The following is an 18,206-nucleotide window of genomic DNA, read 5'->3' on the forward strand; positions in this document are numbered from 1 at the left end:
CAAGACGCTTACTGTGAAACTACGTCAATGAAAGACTTTGTGTCTTGAGTACACGCTAGAGAACTTGACTCAGTCATTATGTGTGTATCCAATACGGTCGCTAGGATGTCAAGTGTTTGAAGGACAAGTGGAATCATATTTCGTGTTGAACAAAGTCAGTCGGCCGACTGCAGATAAAGATTCCTTGTAAAATGGCGCACACTTGATCTCGCAATACGGTGGTAAGTAGTGTGGTTTAAAGTTAATTAGGCATACTCGCAGATACAGGATCAACATACAGCAAAGAGGGTATTATGTGACCCTTTATATCAAAGCTAAGAGCTTACTGTTTTTTACTTTAATTAAAGTATTGTAGTGTCAACATCGGGTAGCAGGTGTTTCAAACACACATAGCAGGTCGAACTCACACACATATATATCACAGAAAGAAATTACTCAAACAAGTTTGATCGTCTCACCTACATAATCACGGTGGAATAGAGCGGCCGCTGCATCAGCAACTAGGCATTAAGCCTTTGCAATATAGATTGTTTTGAAAGTCACAAACTATAGTTACACTGACAAGACGGACTGAGGCGAGTTGCTTGGATTCACAATAATCTACAAAGCTTTGCGAAACTATTTTTTTAAAAGCATTCTCAAGGTTTCTGATTGGCATGCCTATTTTCATTTTGTATATTTCCCTGAAGTTCTTAATTTTTCTTAGAATTGGCCTCATTTGTATCAACCACCATAATAACACTTATTTTGAAGTTTTTACATAAGCATAATATATGATTCCGACTAATATAGTTCTCTCTATATAGTTAACTTTTATGATATATTCTGTAAAGATCAAACCTAGGAAAATGAGGAGCAAAGTTAGACATCTAACACTCAATCTCTCTTTTGAAACTCGTTGTGCATTCTGCGTAACTCTAATTAGTTTTGCAACGATTCTTCTTTTATTTCAAATCAGCGGTACTGTAGATTCAAAAGAGCTTATTAAATTTCTTATTGGGTCATGTGACAAAGTAATCAAGCACCTGACAAATATATCCTATAGAAAAATAGAATGCTAATTACTCAAACCCACGCAAAAATAAACGAGCCTTCAAAAAATAAGGTGATTTTATACAACATATAAGCTAGACATGTCTATCACATTAGTGAATGATCTATCAATATCGAGTACAAAAAATACAAACAAATCAAGTAAAAACATGATATAAATCAAGTACTTAAATGATATGATAGTTATATCTACACGTCCGGACAAAACCCCATTAACTGGCGGGGCAAGAGTCCATTTAGCTGGGATGAAGAATTAACCGAATATAATTGTTAGCATGGACAGAATGCCTTAACACCAGATTCAGACTGCTAGATAACAAATGTTCTGTTCTTATTTGTATTCTAATTATGTTATCCTGATATATTATTATATACGAATTTACAGCCTTTAGTGTTCCTTACTGAATCAGTGCCAAAAAAATGTTTTGCCATCTATCAAGGGTAATGCTTACATGGTGCTGGATTGCCTAGCTTAAATTAAACTCTGACAACTCCGACTTTGCTTATGTTTTATATTCGGCATGGTGTTTATTTGCTTTTTGACAAGTGAAGAGTTATTTTAATAACGATAAATATTATCCATTGCAATCGTATAATCATCATTCGAAACAGAAGAAAGAATCGGTTGTTAGCCTTGTTAGATTACCGCGACTTGAAACCAGTTAAAGAGCAGATTATAATGTAAACAAGTTTATCACATATGCGTTGAATACAATAGATAGCTCCCGAATTACGTCATCACCAGCCATATGTGTGGTATGCTGGCAGATTAACCGTCGAGTTTAGATGGTGTTTGGATGTTGAAATAAATTCACTGAATCTCACGATACTGTTACAAAAAGGACATACATAAGACATACAAAATGAAAATCAGGTTTTCTGATAGTATCTGTATTTGTAATTTATAAGTTTATTTTGCTTCAGTGTGCCTTGTTGAAAGTGATCAACTTTGCTGGTCGCATGTAAGAGAAACTGCCTCGATGCCCATCGTCCATGTAAAATGGGCATAATATCGTCTGCAAGTGATCTTATCGGGAAACATCTATTCTTTAATTTTCCTTATAGCTGTAAAGTTTTTGAACCCAGCAATTATGGTTGTGTTGTTCCTAGTACGAGAAAAATCGACAGGAACGTTGCCTAGAATTTAAGTTTTGAATGAGCCGTTCGTCTATGAAAGGAACCGTTATTGCTGTTGTTTCTTTGGGGGCTTCACATCTGCTTTAGCACACGATATGCTATACATTGCGGCCTGTATAAATGGTTGAGAAAGAACCACGGAATATCTAAGGAAGTCTCACCGAAATGCGGGAATCTACTGGCATGCTTTCTCACATGCCCGCAAAGGCCGAGCCCGAGACTTGAACCCACTCTGAGATGGCAGTTGTAAAGTCGAGCGCTGTAGACCACATGCCCCCCACCAATCCCCACCAACCCCCACCAGCACCCACCTCCCTGTCGGTTCACCTAATGGAACAGTTAACAGTGACAAATGAGGTCACGGCTGAATCGAAGCTAGTGGTCGTCTTGTTTGCAGAGCTTTACCTTTTATTTGATCAAAATTAATCCACCTGCAATATGGTACATAGGTTCCGTTTGCATATACCGTCAACTAAAGGCGTGTCGTGTATATACTGTCAATTAATGATGTGTCATGAATATACTGTCATTTAAAAGTGTCATGAATATACTCTCAATTAAAGGTGAGTCATGATTATACTGCCAACTAAACTTGTGTCACGACTATACTGTCAATTAAAAGTGTGTCATGAATATACTGTAAATTAAACATGTGTCATTAATATAATGTCAATTAAAGGTGTGTCAGGACTATACTGTCAACTAAAGGTATGTCTTGAATATACTGTCAATTAAACGTGTGTCATTAATATAATGTAAATGAAGGATTTGTTATGAATATACATTAAATAAAGGCAGCTGAAAAGATGCAACCTAGAATATGCATCTGCACGCGACGAAAACGCAAAATATAATGCTACAATAAGAATATGCATCACAGAACAATTCGGCAATTCAGACAGAGTAATACAGGATAGAATTTTCAGCATATAAAGCTTATAATAATTTAAAATACATGTGTAGAATTAAAATACATGTACATGCATAGAATTACAGTTTTGCACCGTGATACCCGTAATATTTCTGAACATACCGCGATACGTAGCAACACGGTATACCTTGCTGTGAATTTCCAGACCGGACATTCGTTTGTACGGGTTGGATAGAATCATCAAAGGAGCAAAGTCTTTGTACCAAACATTTGTTTATTATTTTGTATGGTACTACAATACCATAAATATTATAGGGAAATAAACTCGGGGTAATCTCACATGTAATTTTTTTCTTCAGGGAATTAACTCATTATTTATCATTCTGAGTATTTTAGATCACTACATGAAGATGAGTTAACCGATTTAATGTTGTTTTTTAATTGACTTCACACTATTTACGATTCGTTCCGTAATCATACCGTCTCATAAAACTATATTTAGTACAAACGTCTTGAATATATTCGTAGTCCCTTGTTGTCATTAACTCTGGACTGGTATGCATTCGTGATTATATCCACTTAATTATACGGAGAACACATATGCATAAGAATAATCGGCGTATGCGAACCACGTTCACAATTGGCATAACTCAATATCGTTCATCCAAAATTTGTTTATCTTAAAGGTTTTCTTGCCTTCCACTAAATTTGGATAACAGTGTTCTACTGTATATGATTACCTAGACGTTTTAGGGAAAAGCCTATAGAGTTTGAGTGAAGATAAACTTACCGAGGTCAGGAGGAGTTTCAGGGCAAGGCTTTAGACTCGGTCTATTTCGATTTCTCTTTCCTCCCGCGACTAAATCGGCTAGGTTATCCTTGCATGAATTCACTAAAGAGATGGCCTGGGAGATATTGTAAAACTTGTCTCTCCCATTGTTCAGCAACCGAGACAAGTTTCCGTCAATATATACGCCATAACCAACATTTGCCGACGGCCATATTACCATGGAAATTAGGAAGACGGTTATGCAGATCAGGATTAAGAAAGCAATAAATAGGCTTTTTCTGCTGAATACGTTCTTGTAACAGCTTACCAATTCCATTGTCCTGCCGAAAATGAAACAAAAACTAAAGTTATCTCAAATGACGTGAGAGAGAGAGAGAGGAGATGGAAGAACATAAAACGAGAGCGGATCACCATGCAGTGAGAGGTGGACAAACAGAACGACGAACAGTGCCAGATATGTGATAGCTTGAAAATATATATAGAAGCGTGGTAGTGTTGACGGGTAAGTTAAGCTGCAATTGTTCTAGCGTACTCTGTCCTATGCACGTCACAGATGCGTTTTTAAATATGTGGCCTGGAATTTAAATTTTTTAATAAAAGTTTAGTTCTGTTCTTTTCTACTCGTAATGGTAATACATGTTTTATTTGTACTGCGCAAGCAACTGTTATTTCACAGGTGAGCATTATCAAGTGGAATATTGACGTCAGTTGTGCTGGCTGGACCGTATAGTTGAGTGATATCGATTACAAGACAAAAGAAATAAACGCGATGGGAAAAACACTAAAATTAAAGGATGAATGTATGTGTGCATGTAAGTGTCATTGTATGGGCGACGGAGAGAGCATACATATAAGCCAATCATTTTTAAAAGACAAATTACTTCTTTTTAATTGAAGACTATGCATCGCATGAGTTCATTCAGACTGAATCAAAATCGCATATCAGGGAATAAATGAACATTGTTAGGAATAACTCCAACAAGCGAAATCATACCATTAAGCGTTGACATTCTGAAACACTCTGCATGTTTAAACATTCAAATTTGTCAATTTGTCAGAAAGATTCATAATGGATTGTTCAAGCTTTACATTTTCAAGCAGTGTTGCCTTAGTGGCACAAATTTGGAGCATATATTCACCGAGGAAAAAGGTAGTTTCTTAATTCCCACCATCTGAAAGCCGGAACACAAATTTTATTTCTCGAAAATAACCCACGGAGGTTTGGTACATTTTCAAAGTATCTTCAATAGAATGTATTTCTTAAATCATTTGTTTGAACAAAATCCATGCCTTCGTCATCGTTATTATCGGTCTTTCCTGTGGGAAAGGTAAAAATGTCTGAGACTATAAAGTGTCGAATTTCGAATAGTATTGAACTTTAAAGTTGAATGCATTGAGCATTACAATTTTATCATATTTAAGCCAGAAATGTCGTTCTGAGGGGTCACTTCGATCTTTCTGATTTCCTCCCCTTTGTCAGTGTTAAACTTGAAAGGCTAACATCTATGACTCATTGAAATTTGACCAGGACATTGCAACACTATCCTGACAAAGTAAACATTTAAGCGACCAACCATAACTGCTTGATAGGAACACATGTCAAGTTATCAGTATTAAAGAGAAATTTATATGCAATGTAGGTCAGAGATTCTAGGCTCTCCAAAATCTGTCGAAAGAAAAGATTATCTTGTAATAAATTTAGGAACCGCTGCGTACGATTGGTCAAAGTAAATTAACGTGTACAAATTGGAAGTAATGTAAATTTAATGTGACGAACTTGGTCGAAATTCTTTAGTCCGATATCCTGAGAGAAGAGAAGTTTGGCTCTTAGGAAGCCTAAAAAGAATAGTGCTTTCCTCGTTAAACAAGAAAAGGGGATTAGGTGGCTTTCTTGTAAGAAAAGACAGGATCTAAGGACGCACACTTCCTGAAAAAGAACATCCTTCTAGTTTTGAGTGTTTGATATGACTAGGATCCATACTGTGTATCGTTTATTCAATTTCATGGAAATACGTTGATGCTAGAATTGTTATGCAATTTATCTCTTTAATTTTACAGTTACTAGTTCATTGATAGAATTGACGATTGCATGCTATCCAAATTTTCATATGTGTAGGATTTCATAGGGTTAAAAGAAATACTTTCCTTTGTCTGTTAAGACGATACTGATTATCGTGAGTTAACGATAATCGCATATTTATATCTGATTTTGTAATGTTTATGTAATCTTGCAAGTTAGGGATTGCTGTGAGCTAGAATTTTGAGAATTTTATGCAATAGTAATCGAGCATGTGGTAACGTAGGTAAAGGGATATGATAATTTAGATGCACCGCTCAGTGTTAATTTATGGTCGGTCTCTGTGGAGCGAGAGTAATGATCTATTGAATTATGATAGAATGTATGCAGTGTTCGGATAATATTTATTCTTCTGAATATCGTAAGTAAGGGAATTTTATTTACATATAGAAATTGATATGTGTAGAGATTTAGAGATAATTTTGTCCTTTAATGAAACGGCTTTCTGGTAGAGACAGGACAGTCCAAAGACGGAAGTCGGAAGTCTGAAAATAGATGACGTGTTCAGAAAAAAGGATTAGGAAGTCTAGAAACAGATGAAGCGTTCTGAAATGGAAGACTAGAGAATAGACTGACGTGATACACGGGTCAGGAGAGGAAGGTAATGCAATCAATCGTGGACATTGCATCCTTTTCACCACTCGTGATTATGATAAATAAATCGAAATTAGACACTGCTATTAAATTTTGCTGGCAAAATTTAGATTGAGTTTGAATTACCGCTATCAATTTGTATTGATTAAATTTTTATTTTTCTTGTCTAAGGGGGCTCGTATTGCATTATTTCTTCCCAATGATCTTTCTCAGTTCTCTGTTGATATTCTATCTATCCACTCCCACCGGGCTATAAAATTGAGAGAGGTCATCCTCTGTATAACACCAGCCAAATCGATTTAACCATCCCTCTTATTAAGAGGGCGAAGTTAACAAAGGGGTCTATCGTCCGGGATATTTTGAACGGTGTGAGTGACAAAGGCTGAGTAGGAATTTGAATAGAAAGTCGAGTACCATAGAAGTGATAAATCTGGCTATTGTTTAAGCAAGGATTTACAGAGTCAATATATGTGCATTATGTAGTTAGTGCATGCCATTGTTTGATATTTCTTTAATATATGTTCAAGACAGAGGACTAATAATGATCCTTACATATCAACCAAACACTGGGTGAGAGGTAACTCCTTTCTATAAAACTGGTATGCAAACACATCTTGCCTGTTTAATATTATTGTAGTTTTACCAAAGTCTATTCAGTCCTGATTGTTGAGTAATCAGCACATTCTATATCGCATTGAACTTTTACAGTTTTGCGGAGTGAGCTTTAGACTCTCTGAAGACACCTGGAACACAGATAACACTGGACAACAAATTTTTACAAAAGTCATGTTACTGAAATAAAATTAGTCAATTCTTATCAATTTTTATGTGCTGAACACGAATATGACAGTCAAATTGCAAAATTGGCTCTAGTTTTTTTGTAATCTGCAAGAAATTAATGTTTACATAACGAAATGCATTCCAATAGTAAAAGGTCAACTGTAATAGCCTACCTATAAAAAATCAAGTCATTGACTACATCTTAGATTTCTTCGCCTGTCTCTTGTACAGCTGTTCGGGAGCATCTCTGAGGAGTGTCCAGCAGTAGTCAGCCAGCATTGTAGTGGACCATTTTCCCTGGTATCTTTGTTCCATTGTTGCGATATCTTGATGAAAACGTTCGCCGTGTTCATCACTAACAATACTACAGTTGCTAGGAAAGAAATCCAAATGGGAATGAAGGAAGTGAATCTTTAGAGACATATTGCAGCCAAGTTTCTTATACTTCATCAACATGTCTTCTACTAGTTCCTTATAGTTTTCTGCCCTAACATTTCCGAGGAAGTTTGTAGAAACTAGGCGAAAAGCATTCCATGCTTGTTTCGCGTCACCTTCCAGCAAGTTGTTGAACCGGTCATCTTTGAAAAGCTCTCGAATCTGAGGACCCACAAAAACTCCCTCTTTAATCTTTGCTTCGCTGAGTCGAGGGAATTTTTCATGCAGGTATCGGAATGCTGGCAAAGTCCGGTCAATGGCTTTCACGAAGTTCTTCATCAAACCTAGTTTGATGTGAAGGGGTGGTAGCAAGATTTTCTGAGCCTCAACCAGAGCTGGGTGTTGGATATTCTTCTCTCCAATGGCTACATTCTGCCTGTGAGTCCATTCCTTCCTCATGTAGTGCATTTCCCTTGCTCGGCTATCCCACTCGCATAAGAAACACATGTATTTTGTATATCCTTGCTGCAGTCCCATTAAAAGGGCAACTACCTTCAAATCACCACAGAGGTGCCAGCTGTACTTGTTATACTCAATGGAATTCAGTAGCTGCCTTAAGTTATCGTATGTCTCTTTCATGTGGACAGCATACGCTACTGGAATAGATGGAAGAATGTTTCCATTGTGCAAAAGCACAGCCTTGAGACTCAGTTTCGAAGAGTCCACAAATAGTCTCCATTCTTGTGGGTCATGAGTGATTTTTAAAGCATTCATGAGGCCCTCAATATCGGAACAGAATATCAGATTACTTTCCTTTCTGAAGAAAGGCTCCAATTGCTGGTGGCGCTTTCGATATGCAGTAATTGTGACATCTTCGTCTAGAAGATTCCATTGTTGGAGTCTTGATCCTAGCAATTCTGCCTTGTTCTTTGATAAGTCCAAATCACGAATCAGGTCATTTAGTTCTTCCTGTGTTATTCTGTGTGGGGTTGATGATGCACCACAGTGAAAATCTGGATCACTGCATGCTGATGGACCAGGAGAAGAACAGGTCGACTCACCTTTGTCTTCGTCAGATGAATCAAGAGAATATTCTGCTGGAGGTTCTGGAATAGGAAGTCCCTCACCATGTGGAACTGGTCTCAATGCAGACGGAATGTTTGGGTGGACTATTCTCGACTTCTTTCCCTTCGTTATTCCGCCGGAAAGAGGAGGAACCAAGCAGAAGTAACAGTCATTTAGGTGGTTGCTTGGCTCTCTCCACACCATTGGGACTGCAAACGGCATTGATGACCTTTTGCAATTCAACCACTGTGAAAGCTGTGTTGTACATGTAGCACAGCATATATGCGGAGCCCAAGGCTTGTCTTGGTCACCAACCTTGCATCCGAAGTAAAGATGATATGCCTTCTTCACTTGAGAATTGATACTTTTCTTCTGGTTGGCAAATGTCACTTCCCCACAAATATAGCAAAAATTGTCCGCGGTATTAACACACTTTCGAGGCATTACCGTTCTTTATTGTACGTAAATGGATAAAATAATAAGTTTTATGTAACAGTAGCTTGAACTGTCTCGCACAACGTCTAAAATATTTTAAATGCTGAACCTATCTGATTGGGCTTTATATAGTACACTGCTTACGTCAGCTTCAGCAGCCGCCTGGCATTAGTATAATAGGCCTACACATGTATAGTACACTGCTGACGTCAACTTACTTCAGCAGCCGCATGGCATTAGTATTGCATTGCATCAGAAAATGATGCAATCAACTGTGGATGATGTGAGCATGATGGTATTATGCAATGTTACATCATTATTCCGGATGTTGCTGCAGTCCTACTGGAGAAATTTACACAGTGAAACATAGAAAATGAGGTATATGAATATCTTCAAAACGAGAGCCAATACAAATTTTTCACGGTTATATTCGTGTTCGGCACACCAAAATACTACAGATTAGGGCCTTTTCAAGTCAGTAATGATTTCACTGTTGACCAGTGTAATGTGTATCATTACGGGAAATGTAAACAATACGCTGCATTCCATAGCTCTGTCACACCTTGTATGAACTGTAAATTGCAGAAGACTCTAATTATTATTCTAAAGCGACCACTCGCAGATTAAACTACGTGGTTGTATTACATCTGCTACATATATAAACATTATTACGTAAAGATATTAACATAAATGAAACATATGTCATGTGATACACTTTTTTAAGTTTTAATTTCGTATTCATACTTTATATATAAAGGACGCTAGCCCACAGAGAAAGAAACATTGTAGTCCTTTGAATGTCCTCTGTGAATAGTTTTTGCTGCACATAAAAGCCATTTCTACTCGATATATCAAATCATATAATATTATCACATACACTATGTGTACTTACAACTTCTTCTTGATTCTTCAATTGTTGATATGCTACAGGTTTCTTCCTCCAGCACGCTTAAATATGGTCACTATGAGACACTATAACACGCAGAGTCCCCTTGCTACCATGAAGCATGTAACTCAAGTTTAATACCTCTAACAGCTGAAATAGCAAAAGGCAACAAGGAAGTGTAAAATGAACTCTTTATACACGAGAACGCCTACTGGTGGTTATGAAGTAGCATTATCTCAATACAAAGGGTCTTTTTGAATTAGCTTTGTTGATTGTTATGACTGTACAGGATCCATAACTGAATAAAGAAACCAGAAAATGCACTAAAGTTTATAAGCGATAATGTTGTTTAAGCGAATCATCCATTACAAGTGTTATCCCTGTTAGATACCAAATTAACCACTCTGCTCCGTAAAAAATATATAAAAAATATTTGCATGCATTTTTATTTTGAAAGTCTACAATCCATGACCATATTATCAGCATCATGGTCTATCCTCCAATCATCCCATGTACATACATATAAACATGTACGTACGTACGTCTCTGCGTGAGTATTATGTATGTATTTCGATAGACATGCATGTTCCGTCCATATCGCTGTCTCTCTAGTTTTCTAACTAGTGTTACCACTCAGTGGTCTTAAGCTAAGTAAAAGAAGAGTGAAAACAATCACAAATTTGTAAAAGGCAACAATAATATGTTTCACTAGAATACAAAGCAAACATTTAAAGAAAACTTACAGTATTATGAATTAAATCTGTAATAGTCCTAAACGTTCTATCACAAGTCATTATGCATGACGTTCTAATTGAATCCAAATGTATGCCAAATCTAAATAAGTTAGAATGCTGAATGTGTTGATGCGTCTGTAGTCTCGCTGTGCTAATGTGGCCTGGGATGTGGTACAACAATAATATAATCCAAACTGTCTTTGTCTGAATTCAAAATAATTCCCAATTAATGTTTCTGTCCAATGACAATTTGAATAAATCATCCAAATTAAAAACTGAGCTCAAGAATGCATAAATCCAAAATTATATACTCTTCCAACTTAACATACGTCACAACTACCACATTCAGGAAATACTCTGTCAAACTTAATGGCATTTTCCTTTCCAGAAGTTTTTAAGATCAAAATCAAGACTGTAAACATGTTTACCATTAATAATGTTCTGAATATTCAATCCACAGTCTTTGAGCAATATTTAGCTATGTATTATGTTGTTTATATAAAATATGTCACTGAGCAGATATAGCATGAACTTAATTTTGGACAATTTCAAGAGTTAAATACATATAAACATAACATCCAATAGTAATAAAAAGCCAATAAACAATACAAATTGAATTTACATAAACACTAGCAAGTTATATACATTTATTTATCTATCTCTTTCTCTCCCTTTATATATATATATATATATATATATATATATATATATATATATATATATATATATATATATATATATATAATTAACAAAAATAATATATTTACCTGCATTTTTATTTTGATCGTATCAGCGACAGCATGGCTTCCGTGATCTAACCACCAATCGTCCCATCTACCTTCACAATAACATATATGTACGTATGCCTTTATGTGCATGAGTATTAAGCATGCATGAATGTAGATGGATGAGTAGGTTGCTGACCATATTAGTTGCTGACCATATATATGTAAGTTTATTGATCTGTCTATATAGTAAGCTATCCACCTATCGATCTTTCAAAGGAGACAGAAGATAAGGACGCAGCTGTGGAGGTGGAAATAGATATAACTGTTTTATAGGGCCTGCCTCCGCCATTTTGAAAGGCACTAAATTAGCATCTTCATCAGTCGATGTCTTCATGTAAATGACATTATTGTCATCGTCATTATTATTATTATTATTATTATTATTAGTGTGAAACTCTCCAAACCATCATCATATTAGCAAAATCATGGTATCCGTCTATCATTTAATCATCCCATGACCCTTATTAGAACATGTATATACGTCTTTACGTTTGTGAGCATTATGTGGGTATGATGATTGGTATGTATGTAGGTGGGTGGGTAGGTAGGTGTGCAAGTATAGTTGATGACCATAGATATGTAAGTCTATTTATATTTTTTATAATAAGATATATACCTATCTATCTTTCTACTGAGATTGGAGATAAGGATGTGGTTGTGAAGGTGCAAGTCGGGATAACTATTGTATAGGGCATGCCTCTACCACTTTGAAAGGCACTACAAATAGCATCTTTATCAGTCATTGTCATCATGGAAATTTGTATTTCATTCCACACATACTGCTGTCTTCGAGGAAAACTTTCATTATTTTAAGCTGTGGTTGTATTGGGATCAGCTAGCATCAAGAGAAACATTATCAGCTGATGAATAGGTTCAATCGTATTTCCAATCCATAAGGTAGTTTTACATACAAATTATGATTGGTCTAACAAGAAGTAGTCTATGAATGAAGTAGAGTTAACGTGTATATGTGTAAAGTGTCCAATACCTTGATCATGCCCACATCTGCCATTTGCAATCGTCATTTCAGATAGGCGACAACGTTTCATTAACGTTTCACTATATCAATTTATCTACTTCCTGTCTTTGTTAGCCCTTACCCCTAAAACAACATCCTCGAGACAGTCTATATTCTTATCACTATAGTGTTGCTATAATGTATTTTAAAATCAGGTTTTGTGGAATTATAAGCATTTAAATCTCCACCAATAAAAAATGTGTGGCTTGGATACATAATTCTATCATGTGCCGATTTGTTTTCAGTAATGGTGGACAAGTCGTCTCCTGCATGTATTGTAGAGTGTTCAGGTTACAAATATAGTACACCAAACGTTTTGGTCTTTCAACCAGAAAATATTTTCGATTTACTCTCGCATTGATGGATATTTAAATTATGCCTCCCAGGTTCATTAATATAGACAGTAATACCTCCAGCCTATTATCTATAAAAATTTTGTAGCTCCTGAAGCAATTGATACCAATTCTATCATAAGCCAACAAAAATCAAAATCACGCATCAAATTTTATCTTGTCTTTGTAATCCATATTAGACTGTGCACTAGATTTTCTTGTTATATATATATATATACAGTCTTAACGAAACAAGTGTTTCCCTTAAATTAGAGCATCTCTCTCTCCCTCTCTCTTTCTTACATGTACATTCTTCCAGTCCAAGATTTATTTTGTTGATACAAATATGAACTCAAATCAAGGAAGCCTCGTTATCTCTTAAACATAGTCCAGACATTGTCGGTGGGAAAGTCCGCGTTGACCTTATAGTGGTGTTTGAAGTGTCGTGCAGCAGCAGAGGGGGCGAACAGACCGAGTTTGGAAGCGTCCAAAAACCGAGATAAGGCTTCTTTCGAGCTGAATATTTGCTTGAAATAAATGATTAAGGACTCCGGTTAATTAGAAAACTCGTGAAATTACAAAAAACGAACCAACTTGAGGTCATGGCCCCCTCTGCTGCTATAATTAAATCATTATGTTATAATATAATGGTACATCCGGAATCTCATACTGCAAGGATAGCTCGAGAACGATCAGAAGCAATCAAAACATTTCTTCCTGTTAGAGATTCATTCAGAAAAAAAAATACAAGCGCAGCAGGAAGCACAAGTTGAGTACGAAGAAGACACTGAAAAACTATTTAAACCCGTCACTGCAGCTACTAAGAAAGCTGCAGCAGCTGTTGAAAAAATTATATGGGAAGATATTGAGGATGATGAGAAGAGGAAAAAGGATATTTTTCCAGTATTAGAACAAACTGCAGCGCAGCCTGAAAAAATAGCAGCGAGAACTAAAAAACCAAAAAGGATTTTACGAGACCTTCCAACTGATATAGCTGCAGCTCAACCTCCACCCGTTGGTGAAGAAATACTTGAAGGTATTGGAAAACTTCGTACTGAAGTCGCCGACGTGAGAAAAAAACTTGCATCTGAACCCAAACCAGTAGAAGAAAACTTAGAATTGATTGCAAGATTTAACGAAAGGGTTGTTGAAGATATTAGAAATACTGAAAGAGAAAAATTACCCAAGGAAATATTATCTCGTATATCTAATAAATCTGGTATTTTAAAACCCAGTCATGAAAAAGTAAGTGATGATAATTTTATTAGATGGATATATCGCGTATATTACAACAAAAAACAAGCTAGAGGTCCAGAATACGAAAGTCTTAGTGGAGAAGTAAAAAGACTTTATAGAGAGAGACTGAAACAACTAGAACAAGAACAACAACTCTCCCAGCAGGAACCTTCATATCAACTTCCTCCACCTCTGCAACAAATAGAACACCAACAATCTTCTTCACCACAGAAAGAGATTATGTTGAATCCACCTAGATAGAAAATAAAACAGGTGGCAAGAAAAGTGAGGCAAAGAATAGAAGAAGAAATGAAGCAAAAAGCAAAAGAAGAATTGAAACAGCAGGAGGAATTACGTTCACTGGGTGAAGAAAGAGATCCTGGCGATGATCCTCCTGGCGCTGTAGGAAGTGGCTTAGGAGGTGGTCTTATTGCCTGTCCTAACAGTGTTCTTTCTGACGTGCAACGACTAGAAATACTAATTGGAGGAAAACGAGCTGGAAACAATTCTTCAGAAATTGTTAATGAAATATCTGATATTTATCGAAGATTATTTCAAGTTGGTATTATGGATCGCAGCATTTATCGTTCCCTTATTTATGAAATTGCTGATGATTATCACAGCGACTAAACAATTAATTAATCAGTATATAAAAATGATTATACACACTGCTCAACGTGGACCGATCATGGTCAGGGCAGCAAACTCACGACTGCCAAATTACAAAGCAATTTACGGAGATGGACATGGTGATGTTGTTCAGGGTCTATTTAGAAGGATGGCTCCAAAAGCAATACCGATTGCAAAACAATTAGGGATGAAGGCTATTGAGGCCGTTCGTGAAAAAGCTCCTGGTGCAATTGTCAATGTTGCTGGTAAGGCGTTCTCGGCGATCAAAGAAAGACTAGCACGATTAATAAGAAGAAAACAACAACCAATAAAATTACCAAGTACTGAGGTTATGCCAGCAAATGTCAGTAAAATAATAAATCAAGCTGCAAATCAAAAACTAGCGGAATTATCTGAAGAAGCAGAAAGAAATATAACAGCAAATTTAATAGCAGGAAGCGGTCTTCGTCGACGATGATAATTTTAGATCATCATTAGGAAAAATGATAATTACAATAAAATGTTTAAACGTATGTCCGACCCAGCATTTGACATGGATGCACCGGTCCTCAAAGATGAATCGGTACGTGATTATCAATTTTATTCCTATGACGCAAGACAACCAAATCAGCGGGGGAGAATCGAATTACAGGTTCAGGATACAAGTAGATATTTTTTACCCGCTGAGGCGTTTATTGAAGTAGAAGGTGGACTTGTAAAGGTGGATGATACTAACTACGACGTCAATGACCGAGTTGGTTTTGTCAACAACGGGATTATGGCACTGATTGATAGCGCCACATACATGATTGATGGAAAATATATTGAATCAATTCAGAAGGATGTCGATGTTGCTACAACAATAATTGGTCTAGCGAGATATTCTGATGATTACACAAGATCAGCCGGTCCAACAATGATGTTTGCTAAGGATATTATTGACAACGCTGATAACGTTCAGTATATTAAGGTACGGTCACCAGTAGCTATTTCATCTGATCCACAACCAGATGATTTTGAACATGAAGCTAGACTAGGTGCTGCTTTTGATGTTATAAAAAGTGTTAATGCTAATTACAACCTAGGATTTGCAACACGCCGAGCAGCATTGTCAGAAAATAATAGAAATTTTTCATGTGCAATTCCACTGTCTCACATCTTTGGATTTTGCAGAAATGTTAGAAAGGTCATCTTTGGAGCTAAACACACAGTTGTGCTCGTAAGAAAAGGTGATGATAATGATGCAGTCTGGCGAGGTGCTGGTGTTGCTGATGCTGGTAAAGTAAATATAACAAAACTTTCATTGTGGATGCCAGTAATGATTCCATCTATTGTTGAAGAACAAAAATTAATCTCTTTTATGGATCAAGACGGTAAATCATTGCTATCATGGTTAACAGTAACCACAGATGCTACTCAAAGTTCTGTTAATGGTTTATTTACATGGAATATAGCATCACAGCAAGGTGTTTCTGCGCCACGACATATTTTTATTACGCTGCAAAAATAATGTCCGGACGAATGATCAAGTACGTTCACATATGATATTTGATAACCTTGGAGTTAATGAAGTTTCCTTGCGGATAAATGGACATCAAGAGCCAGCTGAGGATATATTGTTAAATTTTGATCAAAATCACGTAGCGCGTGCATATCATCGTTTGATGTAATTCATGGGACGTGATCAAAACGTGGATACTGGGCTGCAAATATCACAGTTAGATTTTACAAAACTGTATCAGATTTATTATTTTTCACTGGAACATCTTGATTTACCCAAACAATCTGTCGTTGATATACACTTTCGAGCTCGTGTTACTAATCCTTCTGCTAATATAGCTGGTCCACCACTTATTCGCGGGGCCTACAGAGCAATTGCGGTTGTACTCAATGACAAAGCCATGTTACGTGAAGGTGGTAGTGGTCGAATGAGAGTCGTTGATGCACCAGTGGAAAATCTTTAATCACCATTTGGAGCGTGGCAAGCATTTATCGTAAAATGCCATATCATCACGTTAGCATCAGTCTGACTCCTGGTCAGATTAAAACCTTCAATCAAATTCGGCAAAAAACTGCGGAATGAAAATATCACGAAAGCGAGATCAGATCACGGGTGATCAAAATAAACTATCATTATCAGAACGCCAGCTTAAACATTTCAACGGCGCTAAACAATCAAAAACAGGCATCAAACTTTATCTCTCTGCGGGTGCGGTTAAAGACTCAATTAAAACAGGCGGTATTTTTCCACTTCTCGCGGCTATTCCAGCGTTAATAGCTGCTGCCGCTCCATCCGTAGCAAAAGAAGCCGCATTAGGTGCTGTTGGAACAGCTGCTGCAATGGCTCTAAAGAAAGCAACAGGAAAGGGACGCGGTCTAAGATTGCCGGGATCTCTTTGGGGGAGAGGTCTGAGACTCCCACGTTAGACGCTCCAGCATCAAATTTTGATTTACTTGATGCTGCTAAGCGATTAAAAATAAAAAACTTCAGAGGTGTTTTTATGCGAGATCAATTACCGAAACAACCGAACAAACTTGAAACAGGTATTATTAATCTTGACTCGAATTCAGGACCTGGTACTCATTGGGTATCATACGCGGTTGATCCACGTGGAATCGTTTATTTTGATTCATACGGGTTAGCTCCACCTGTTGAATTTATCAAGTATGTTGCACCACTTCACGCAAGAACCTCTGGTTCCAGAGTTTGGTATTCAACCCTACCCACACAAACAATGACAGATCCGCCAATATGCGGCCGTAAAGTAATTAATGTACTTAACGCTATATCAAAATCATCCAAACCGCCACATAAGGTCGTGCATGATTATACAAGCAACCGCTTAGAAGAAATTTTCAAAAAATCGATGAATCCATAGATAAATTCTGCGGCACTCCGCACGCCATTGACACAAAACTCGTTGATATCAAGACAAACATCGACACGATCAAACAAACACAGCAAAACATCGTAGCGGGGATTTCTGAGATCGTTAATAAAACCAGTCTGATTAAAATTACAGCCGGAATAACTCCCGGGCATATTACCAACATCGTATACACGGTATCATCGGGATTTGCAACATGGTCGCAGCAAAATAAAACTATCAAATATACTGAAACAGTCACTGGCGTGTACAGGTTGTCTGTGTTTAGTGATGCAAAATTTGAAATATTTACAACGTATCCATGGCGTCATTCAACTGATAAGGTATCCGGGGTTGTATCTGTTATATTAAATAACGGAAACGAGGAAATATTTATTCTGGAAGCAGCTGATAAGAAATTAACCGCAACATCTTTCTGGTGGTGTTTGGAATTTGTAGCTGAAACACCTCAATTGGTTACTGCATAAAATATAATGAGTACCTCAATCGACGTTGCATCGCAACATTATAGGTACAATCAAGCGCGTGAATGGCAGAG

The 18,206-nt window shown here is 36.8% G+C and overlaps 1 protein-coding gene across 1 annotated transcript in view; it reads right to left on the reverse strand.

Annotated features, from left to right (window-relative positions):
• Window positions 1–10,204, reverse strand: part of LOC149799711 (beta-1,4-galactosyltransferase 4-like) — a 62,113-nt gene extending 51,909 nt beyond the window's left edge. The window contains exons 1-2 of the mRNA XM_089959083.1: window positions 10,070–10,204; window positions 3,852–4,171 (exon numbers count right to left, since the gene is read on the reverse strand). Coding sequence (XP_089815209.1) covers window positions 3,852–4,167 — 316 coding nt within the window. The 5' untranslated portion in view covers window positions 4,168–4,171; window positions 10,070–10,204. The remainder of the gene's footprint in view (window positions 1–3,851; window positions 4,172–10,069) is intronic.
• Window positions 10,205–18,206: the final 8,002 nt, after the last annotated feature.

The sequence above is a fragment of the Sinohyriopsis cumingii genome, chromosome 5 (assembly GCF_028554795.1).
Source record: "Sinohyriopsis cumingii isolate HCF-2022 chromosome 5, ASM2855479v2, whole genome shotgun sequence".
Taxonomy (NCBI): domain Eukaryota; kingdom Metazoa; phylum Mollusca; class Bivalvia; order Unionida; family Unionidae; genus Sinohyriopsis; species Sinohyriopsis cumingii.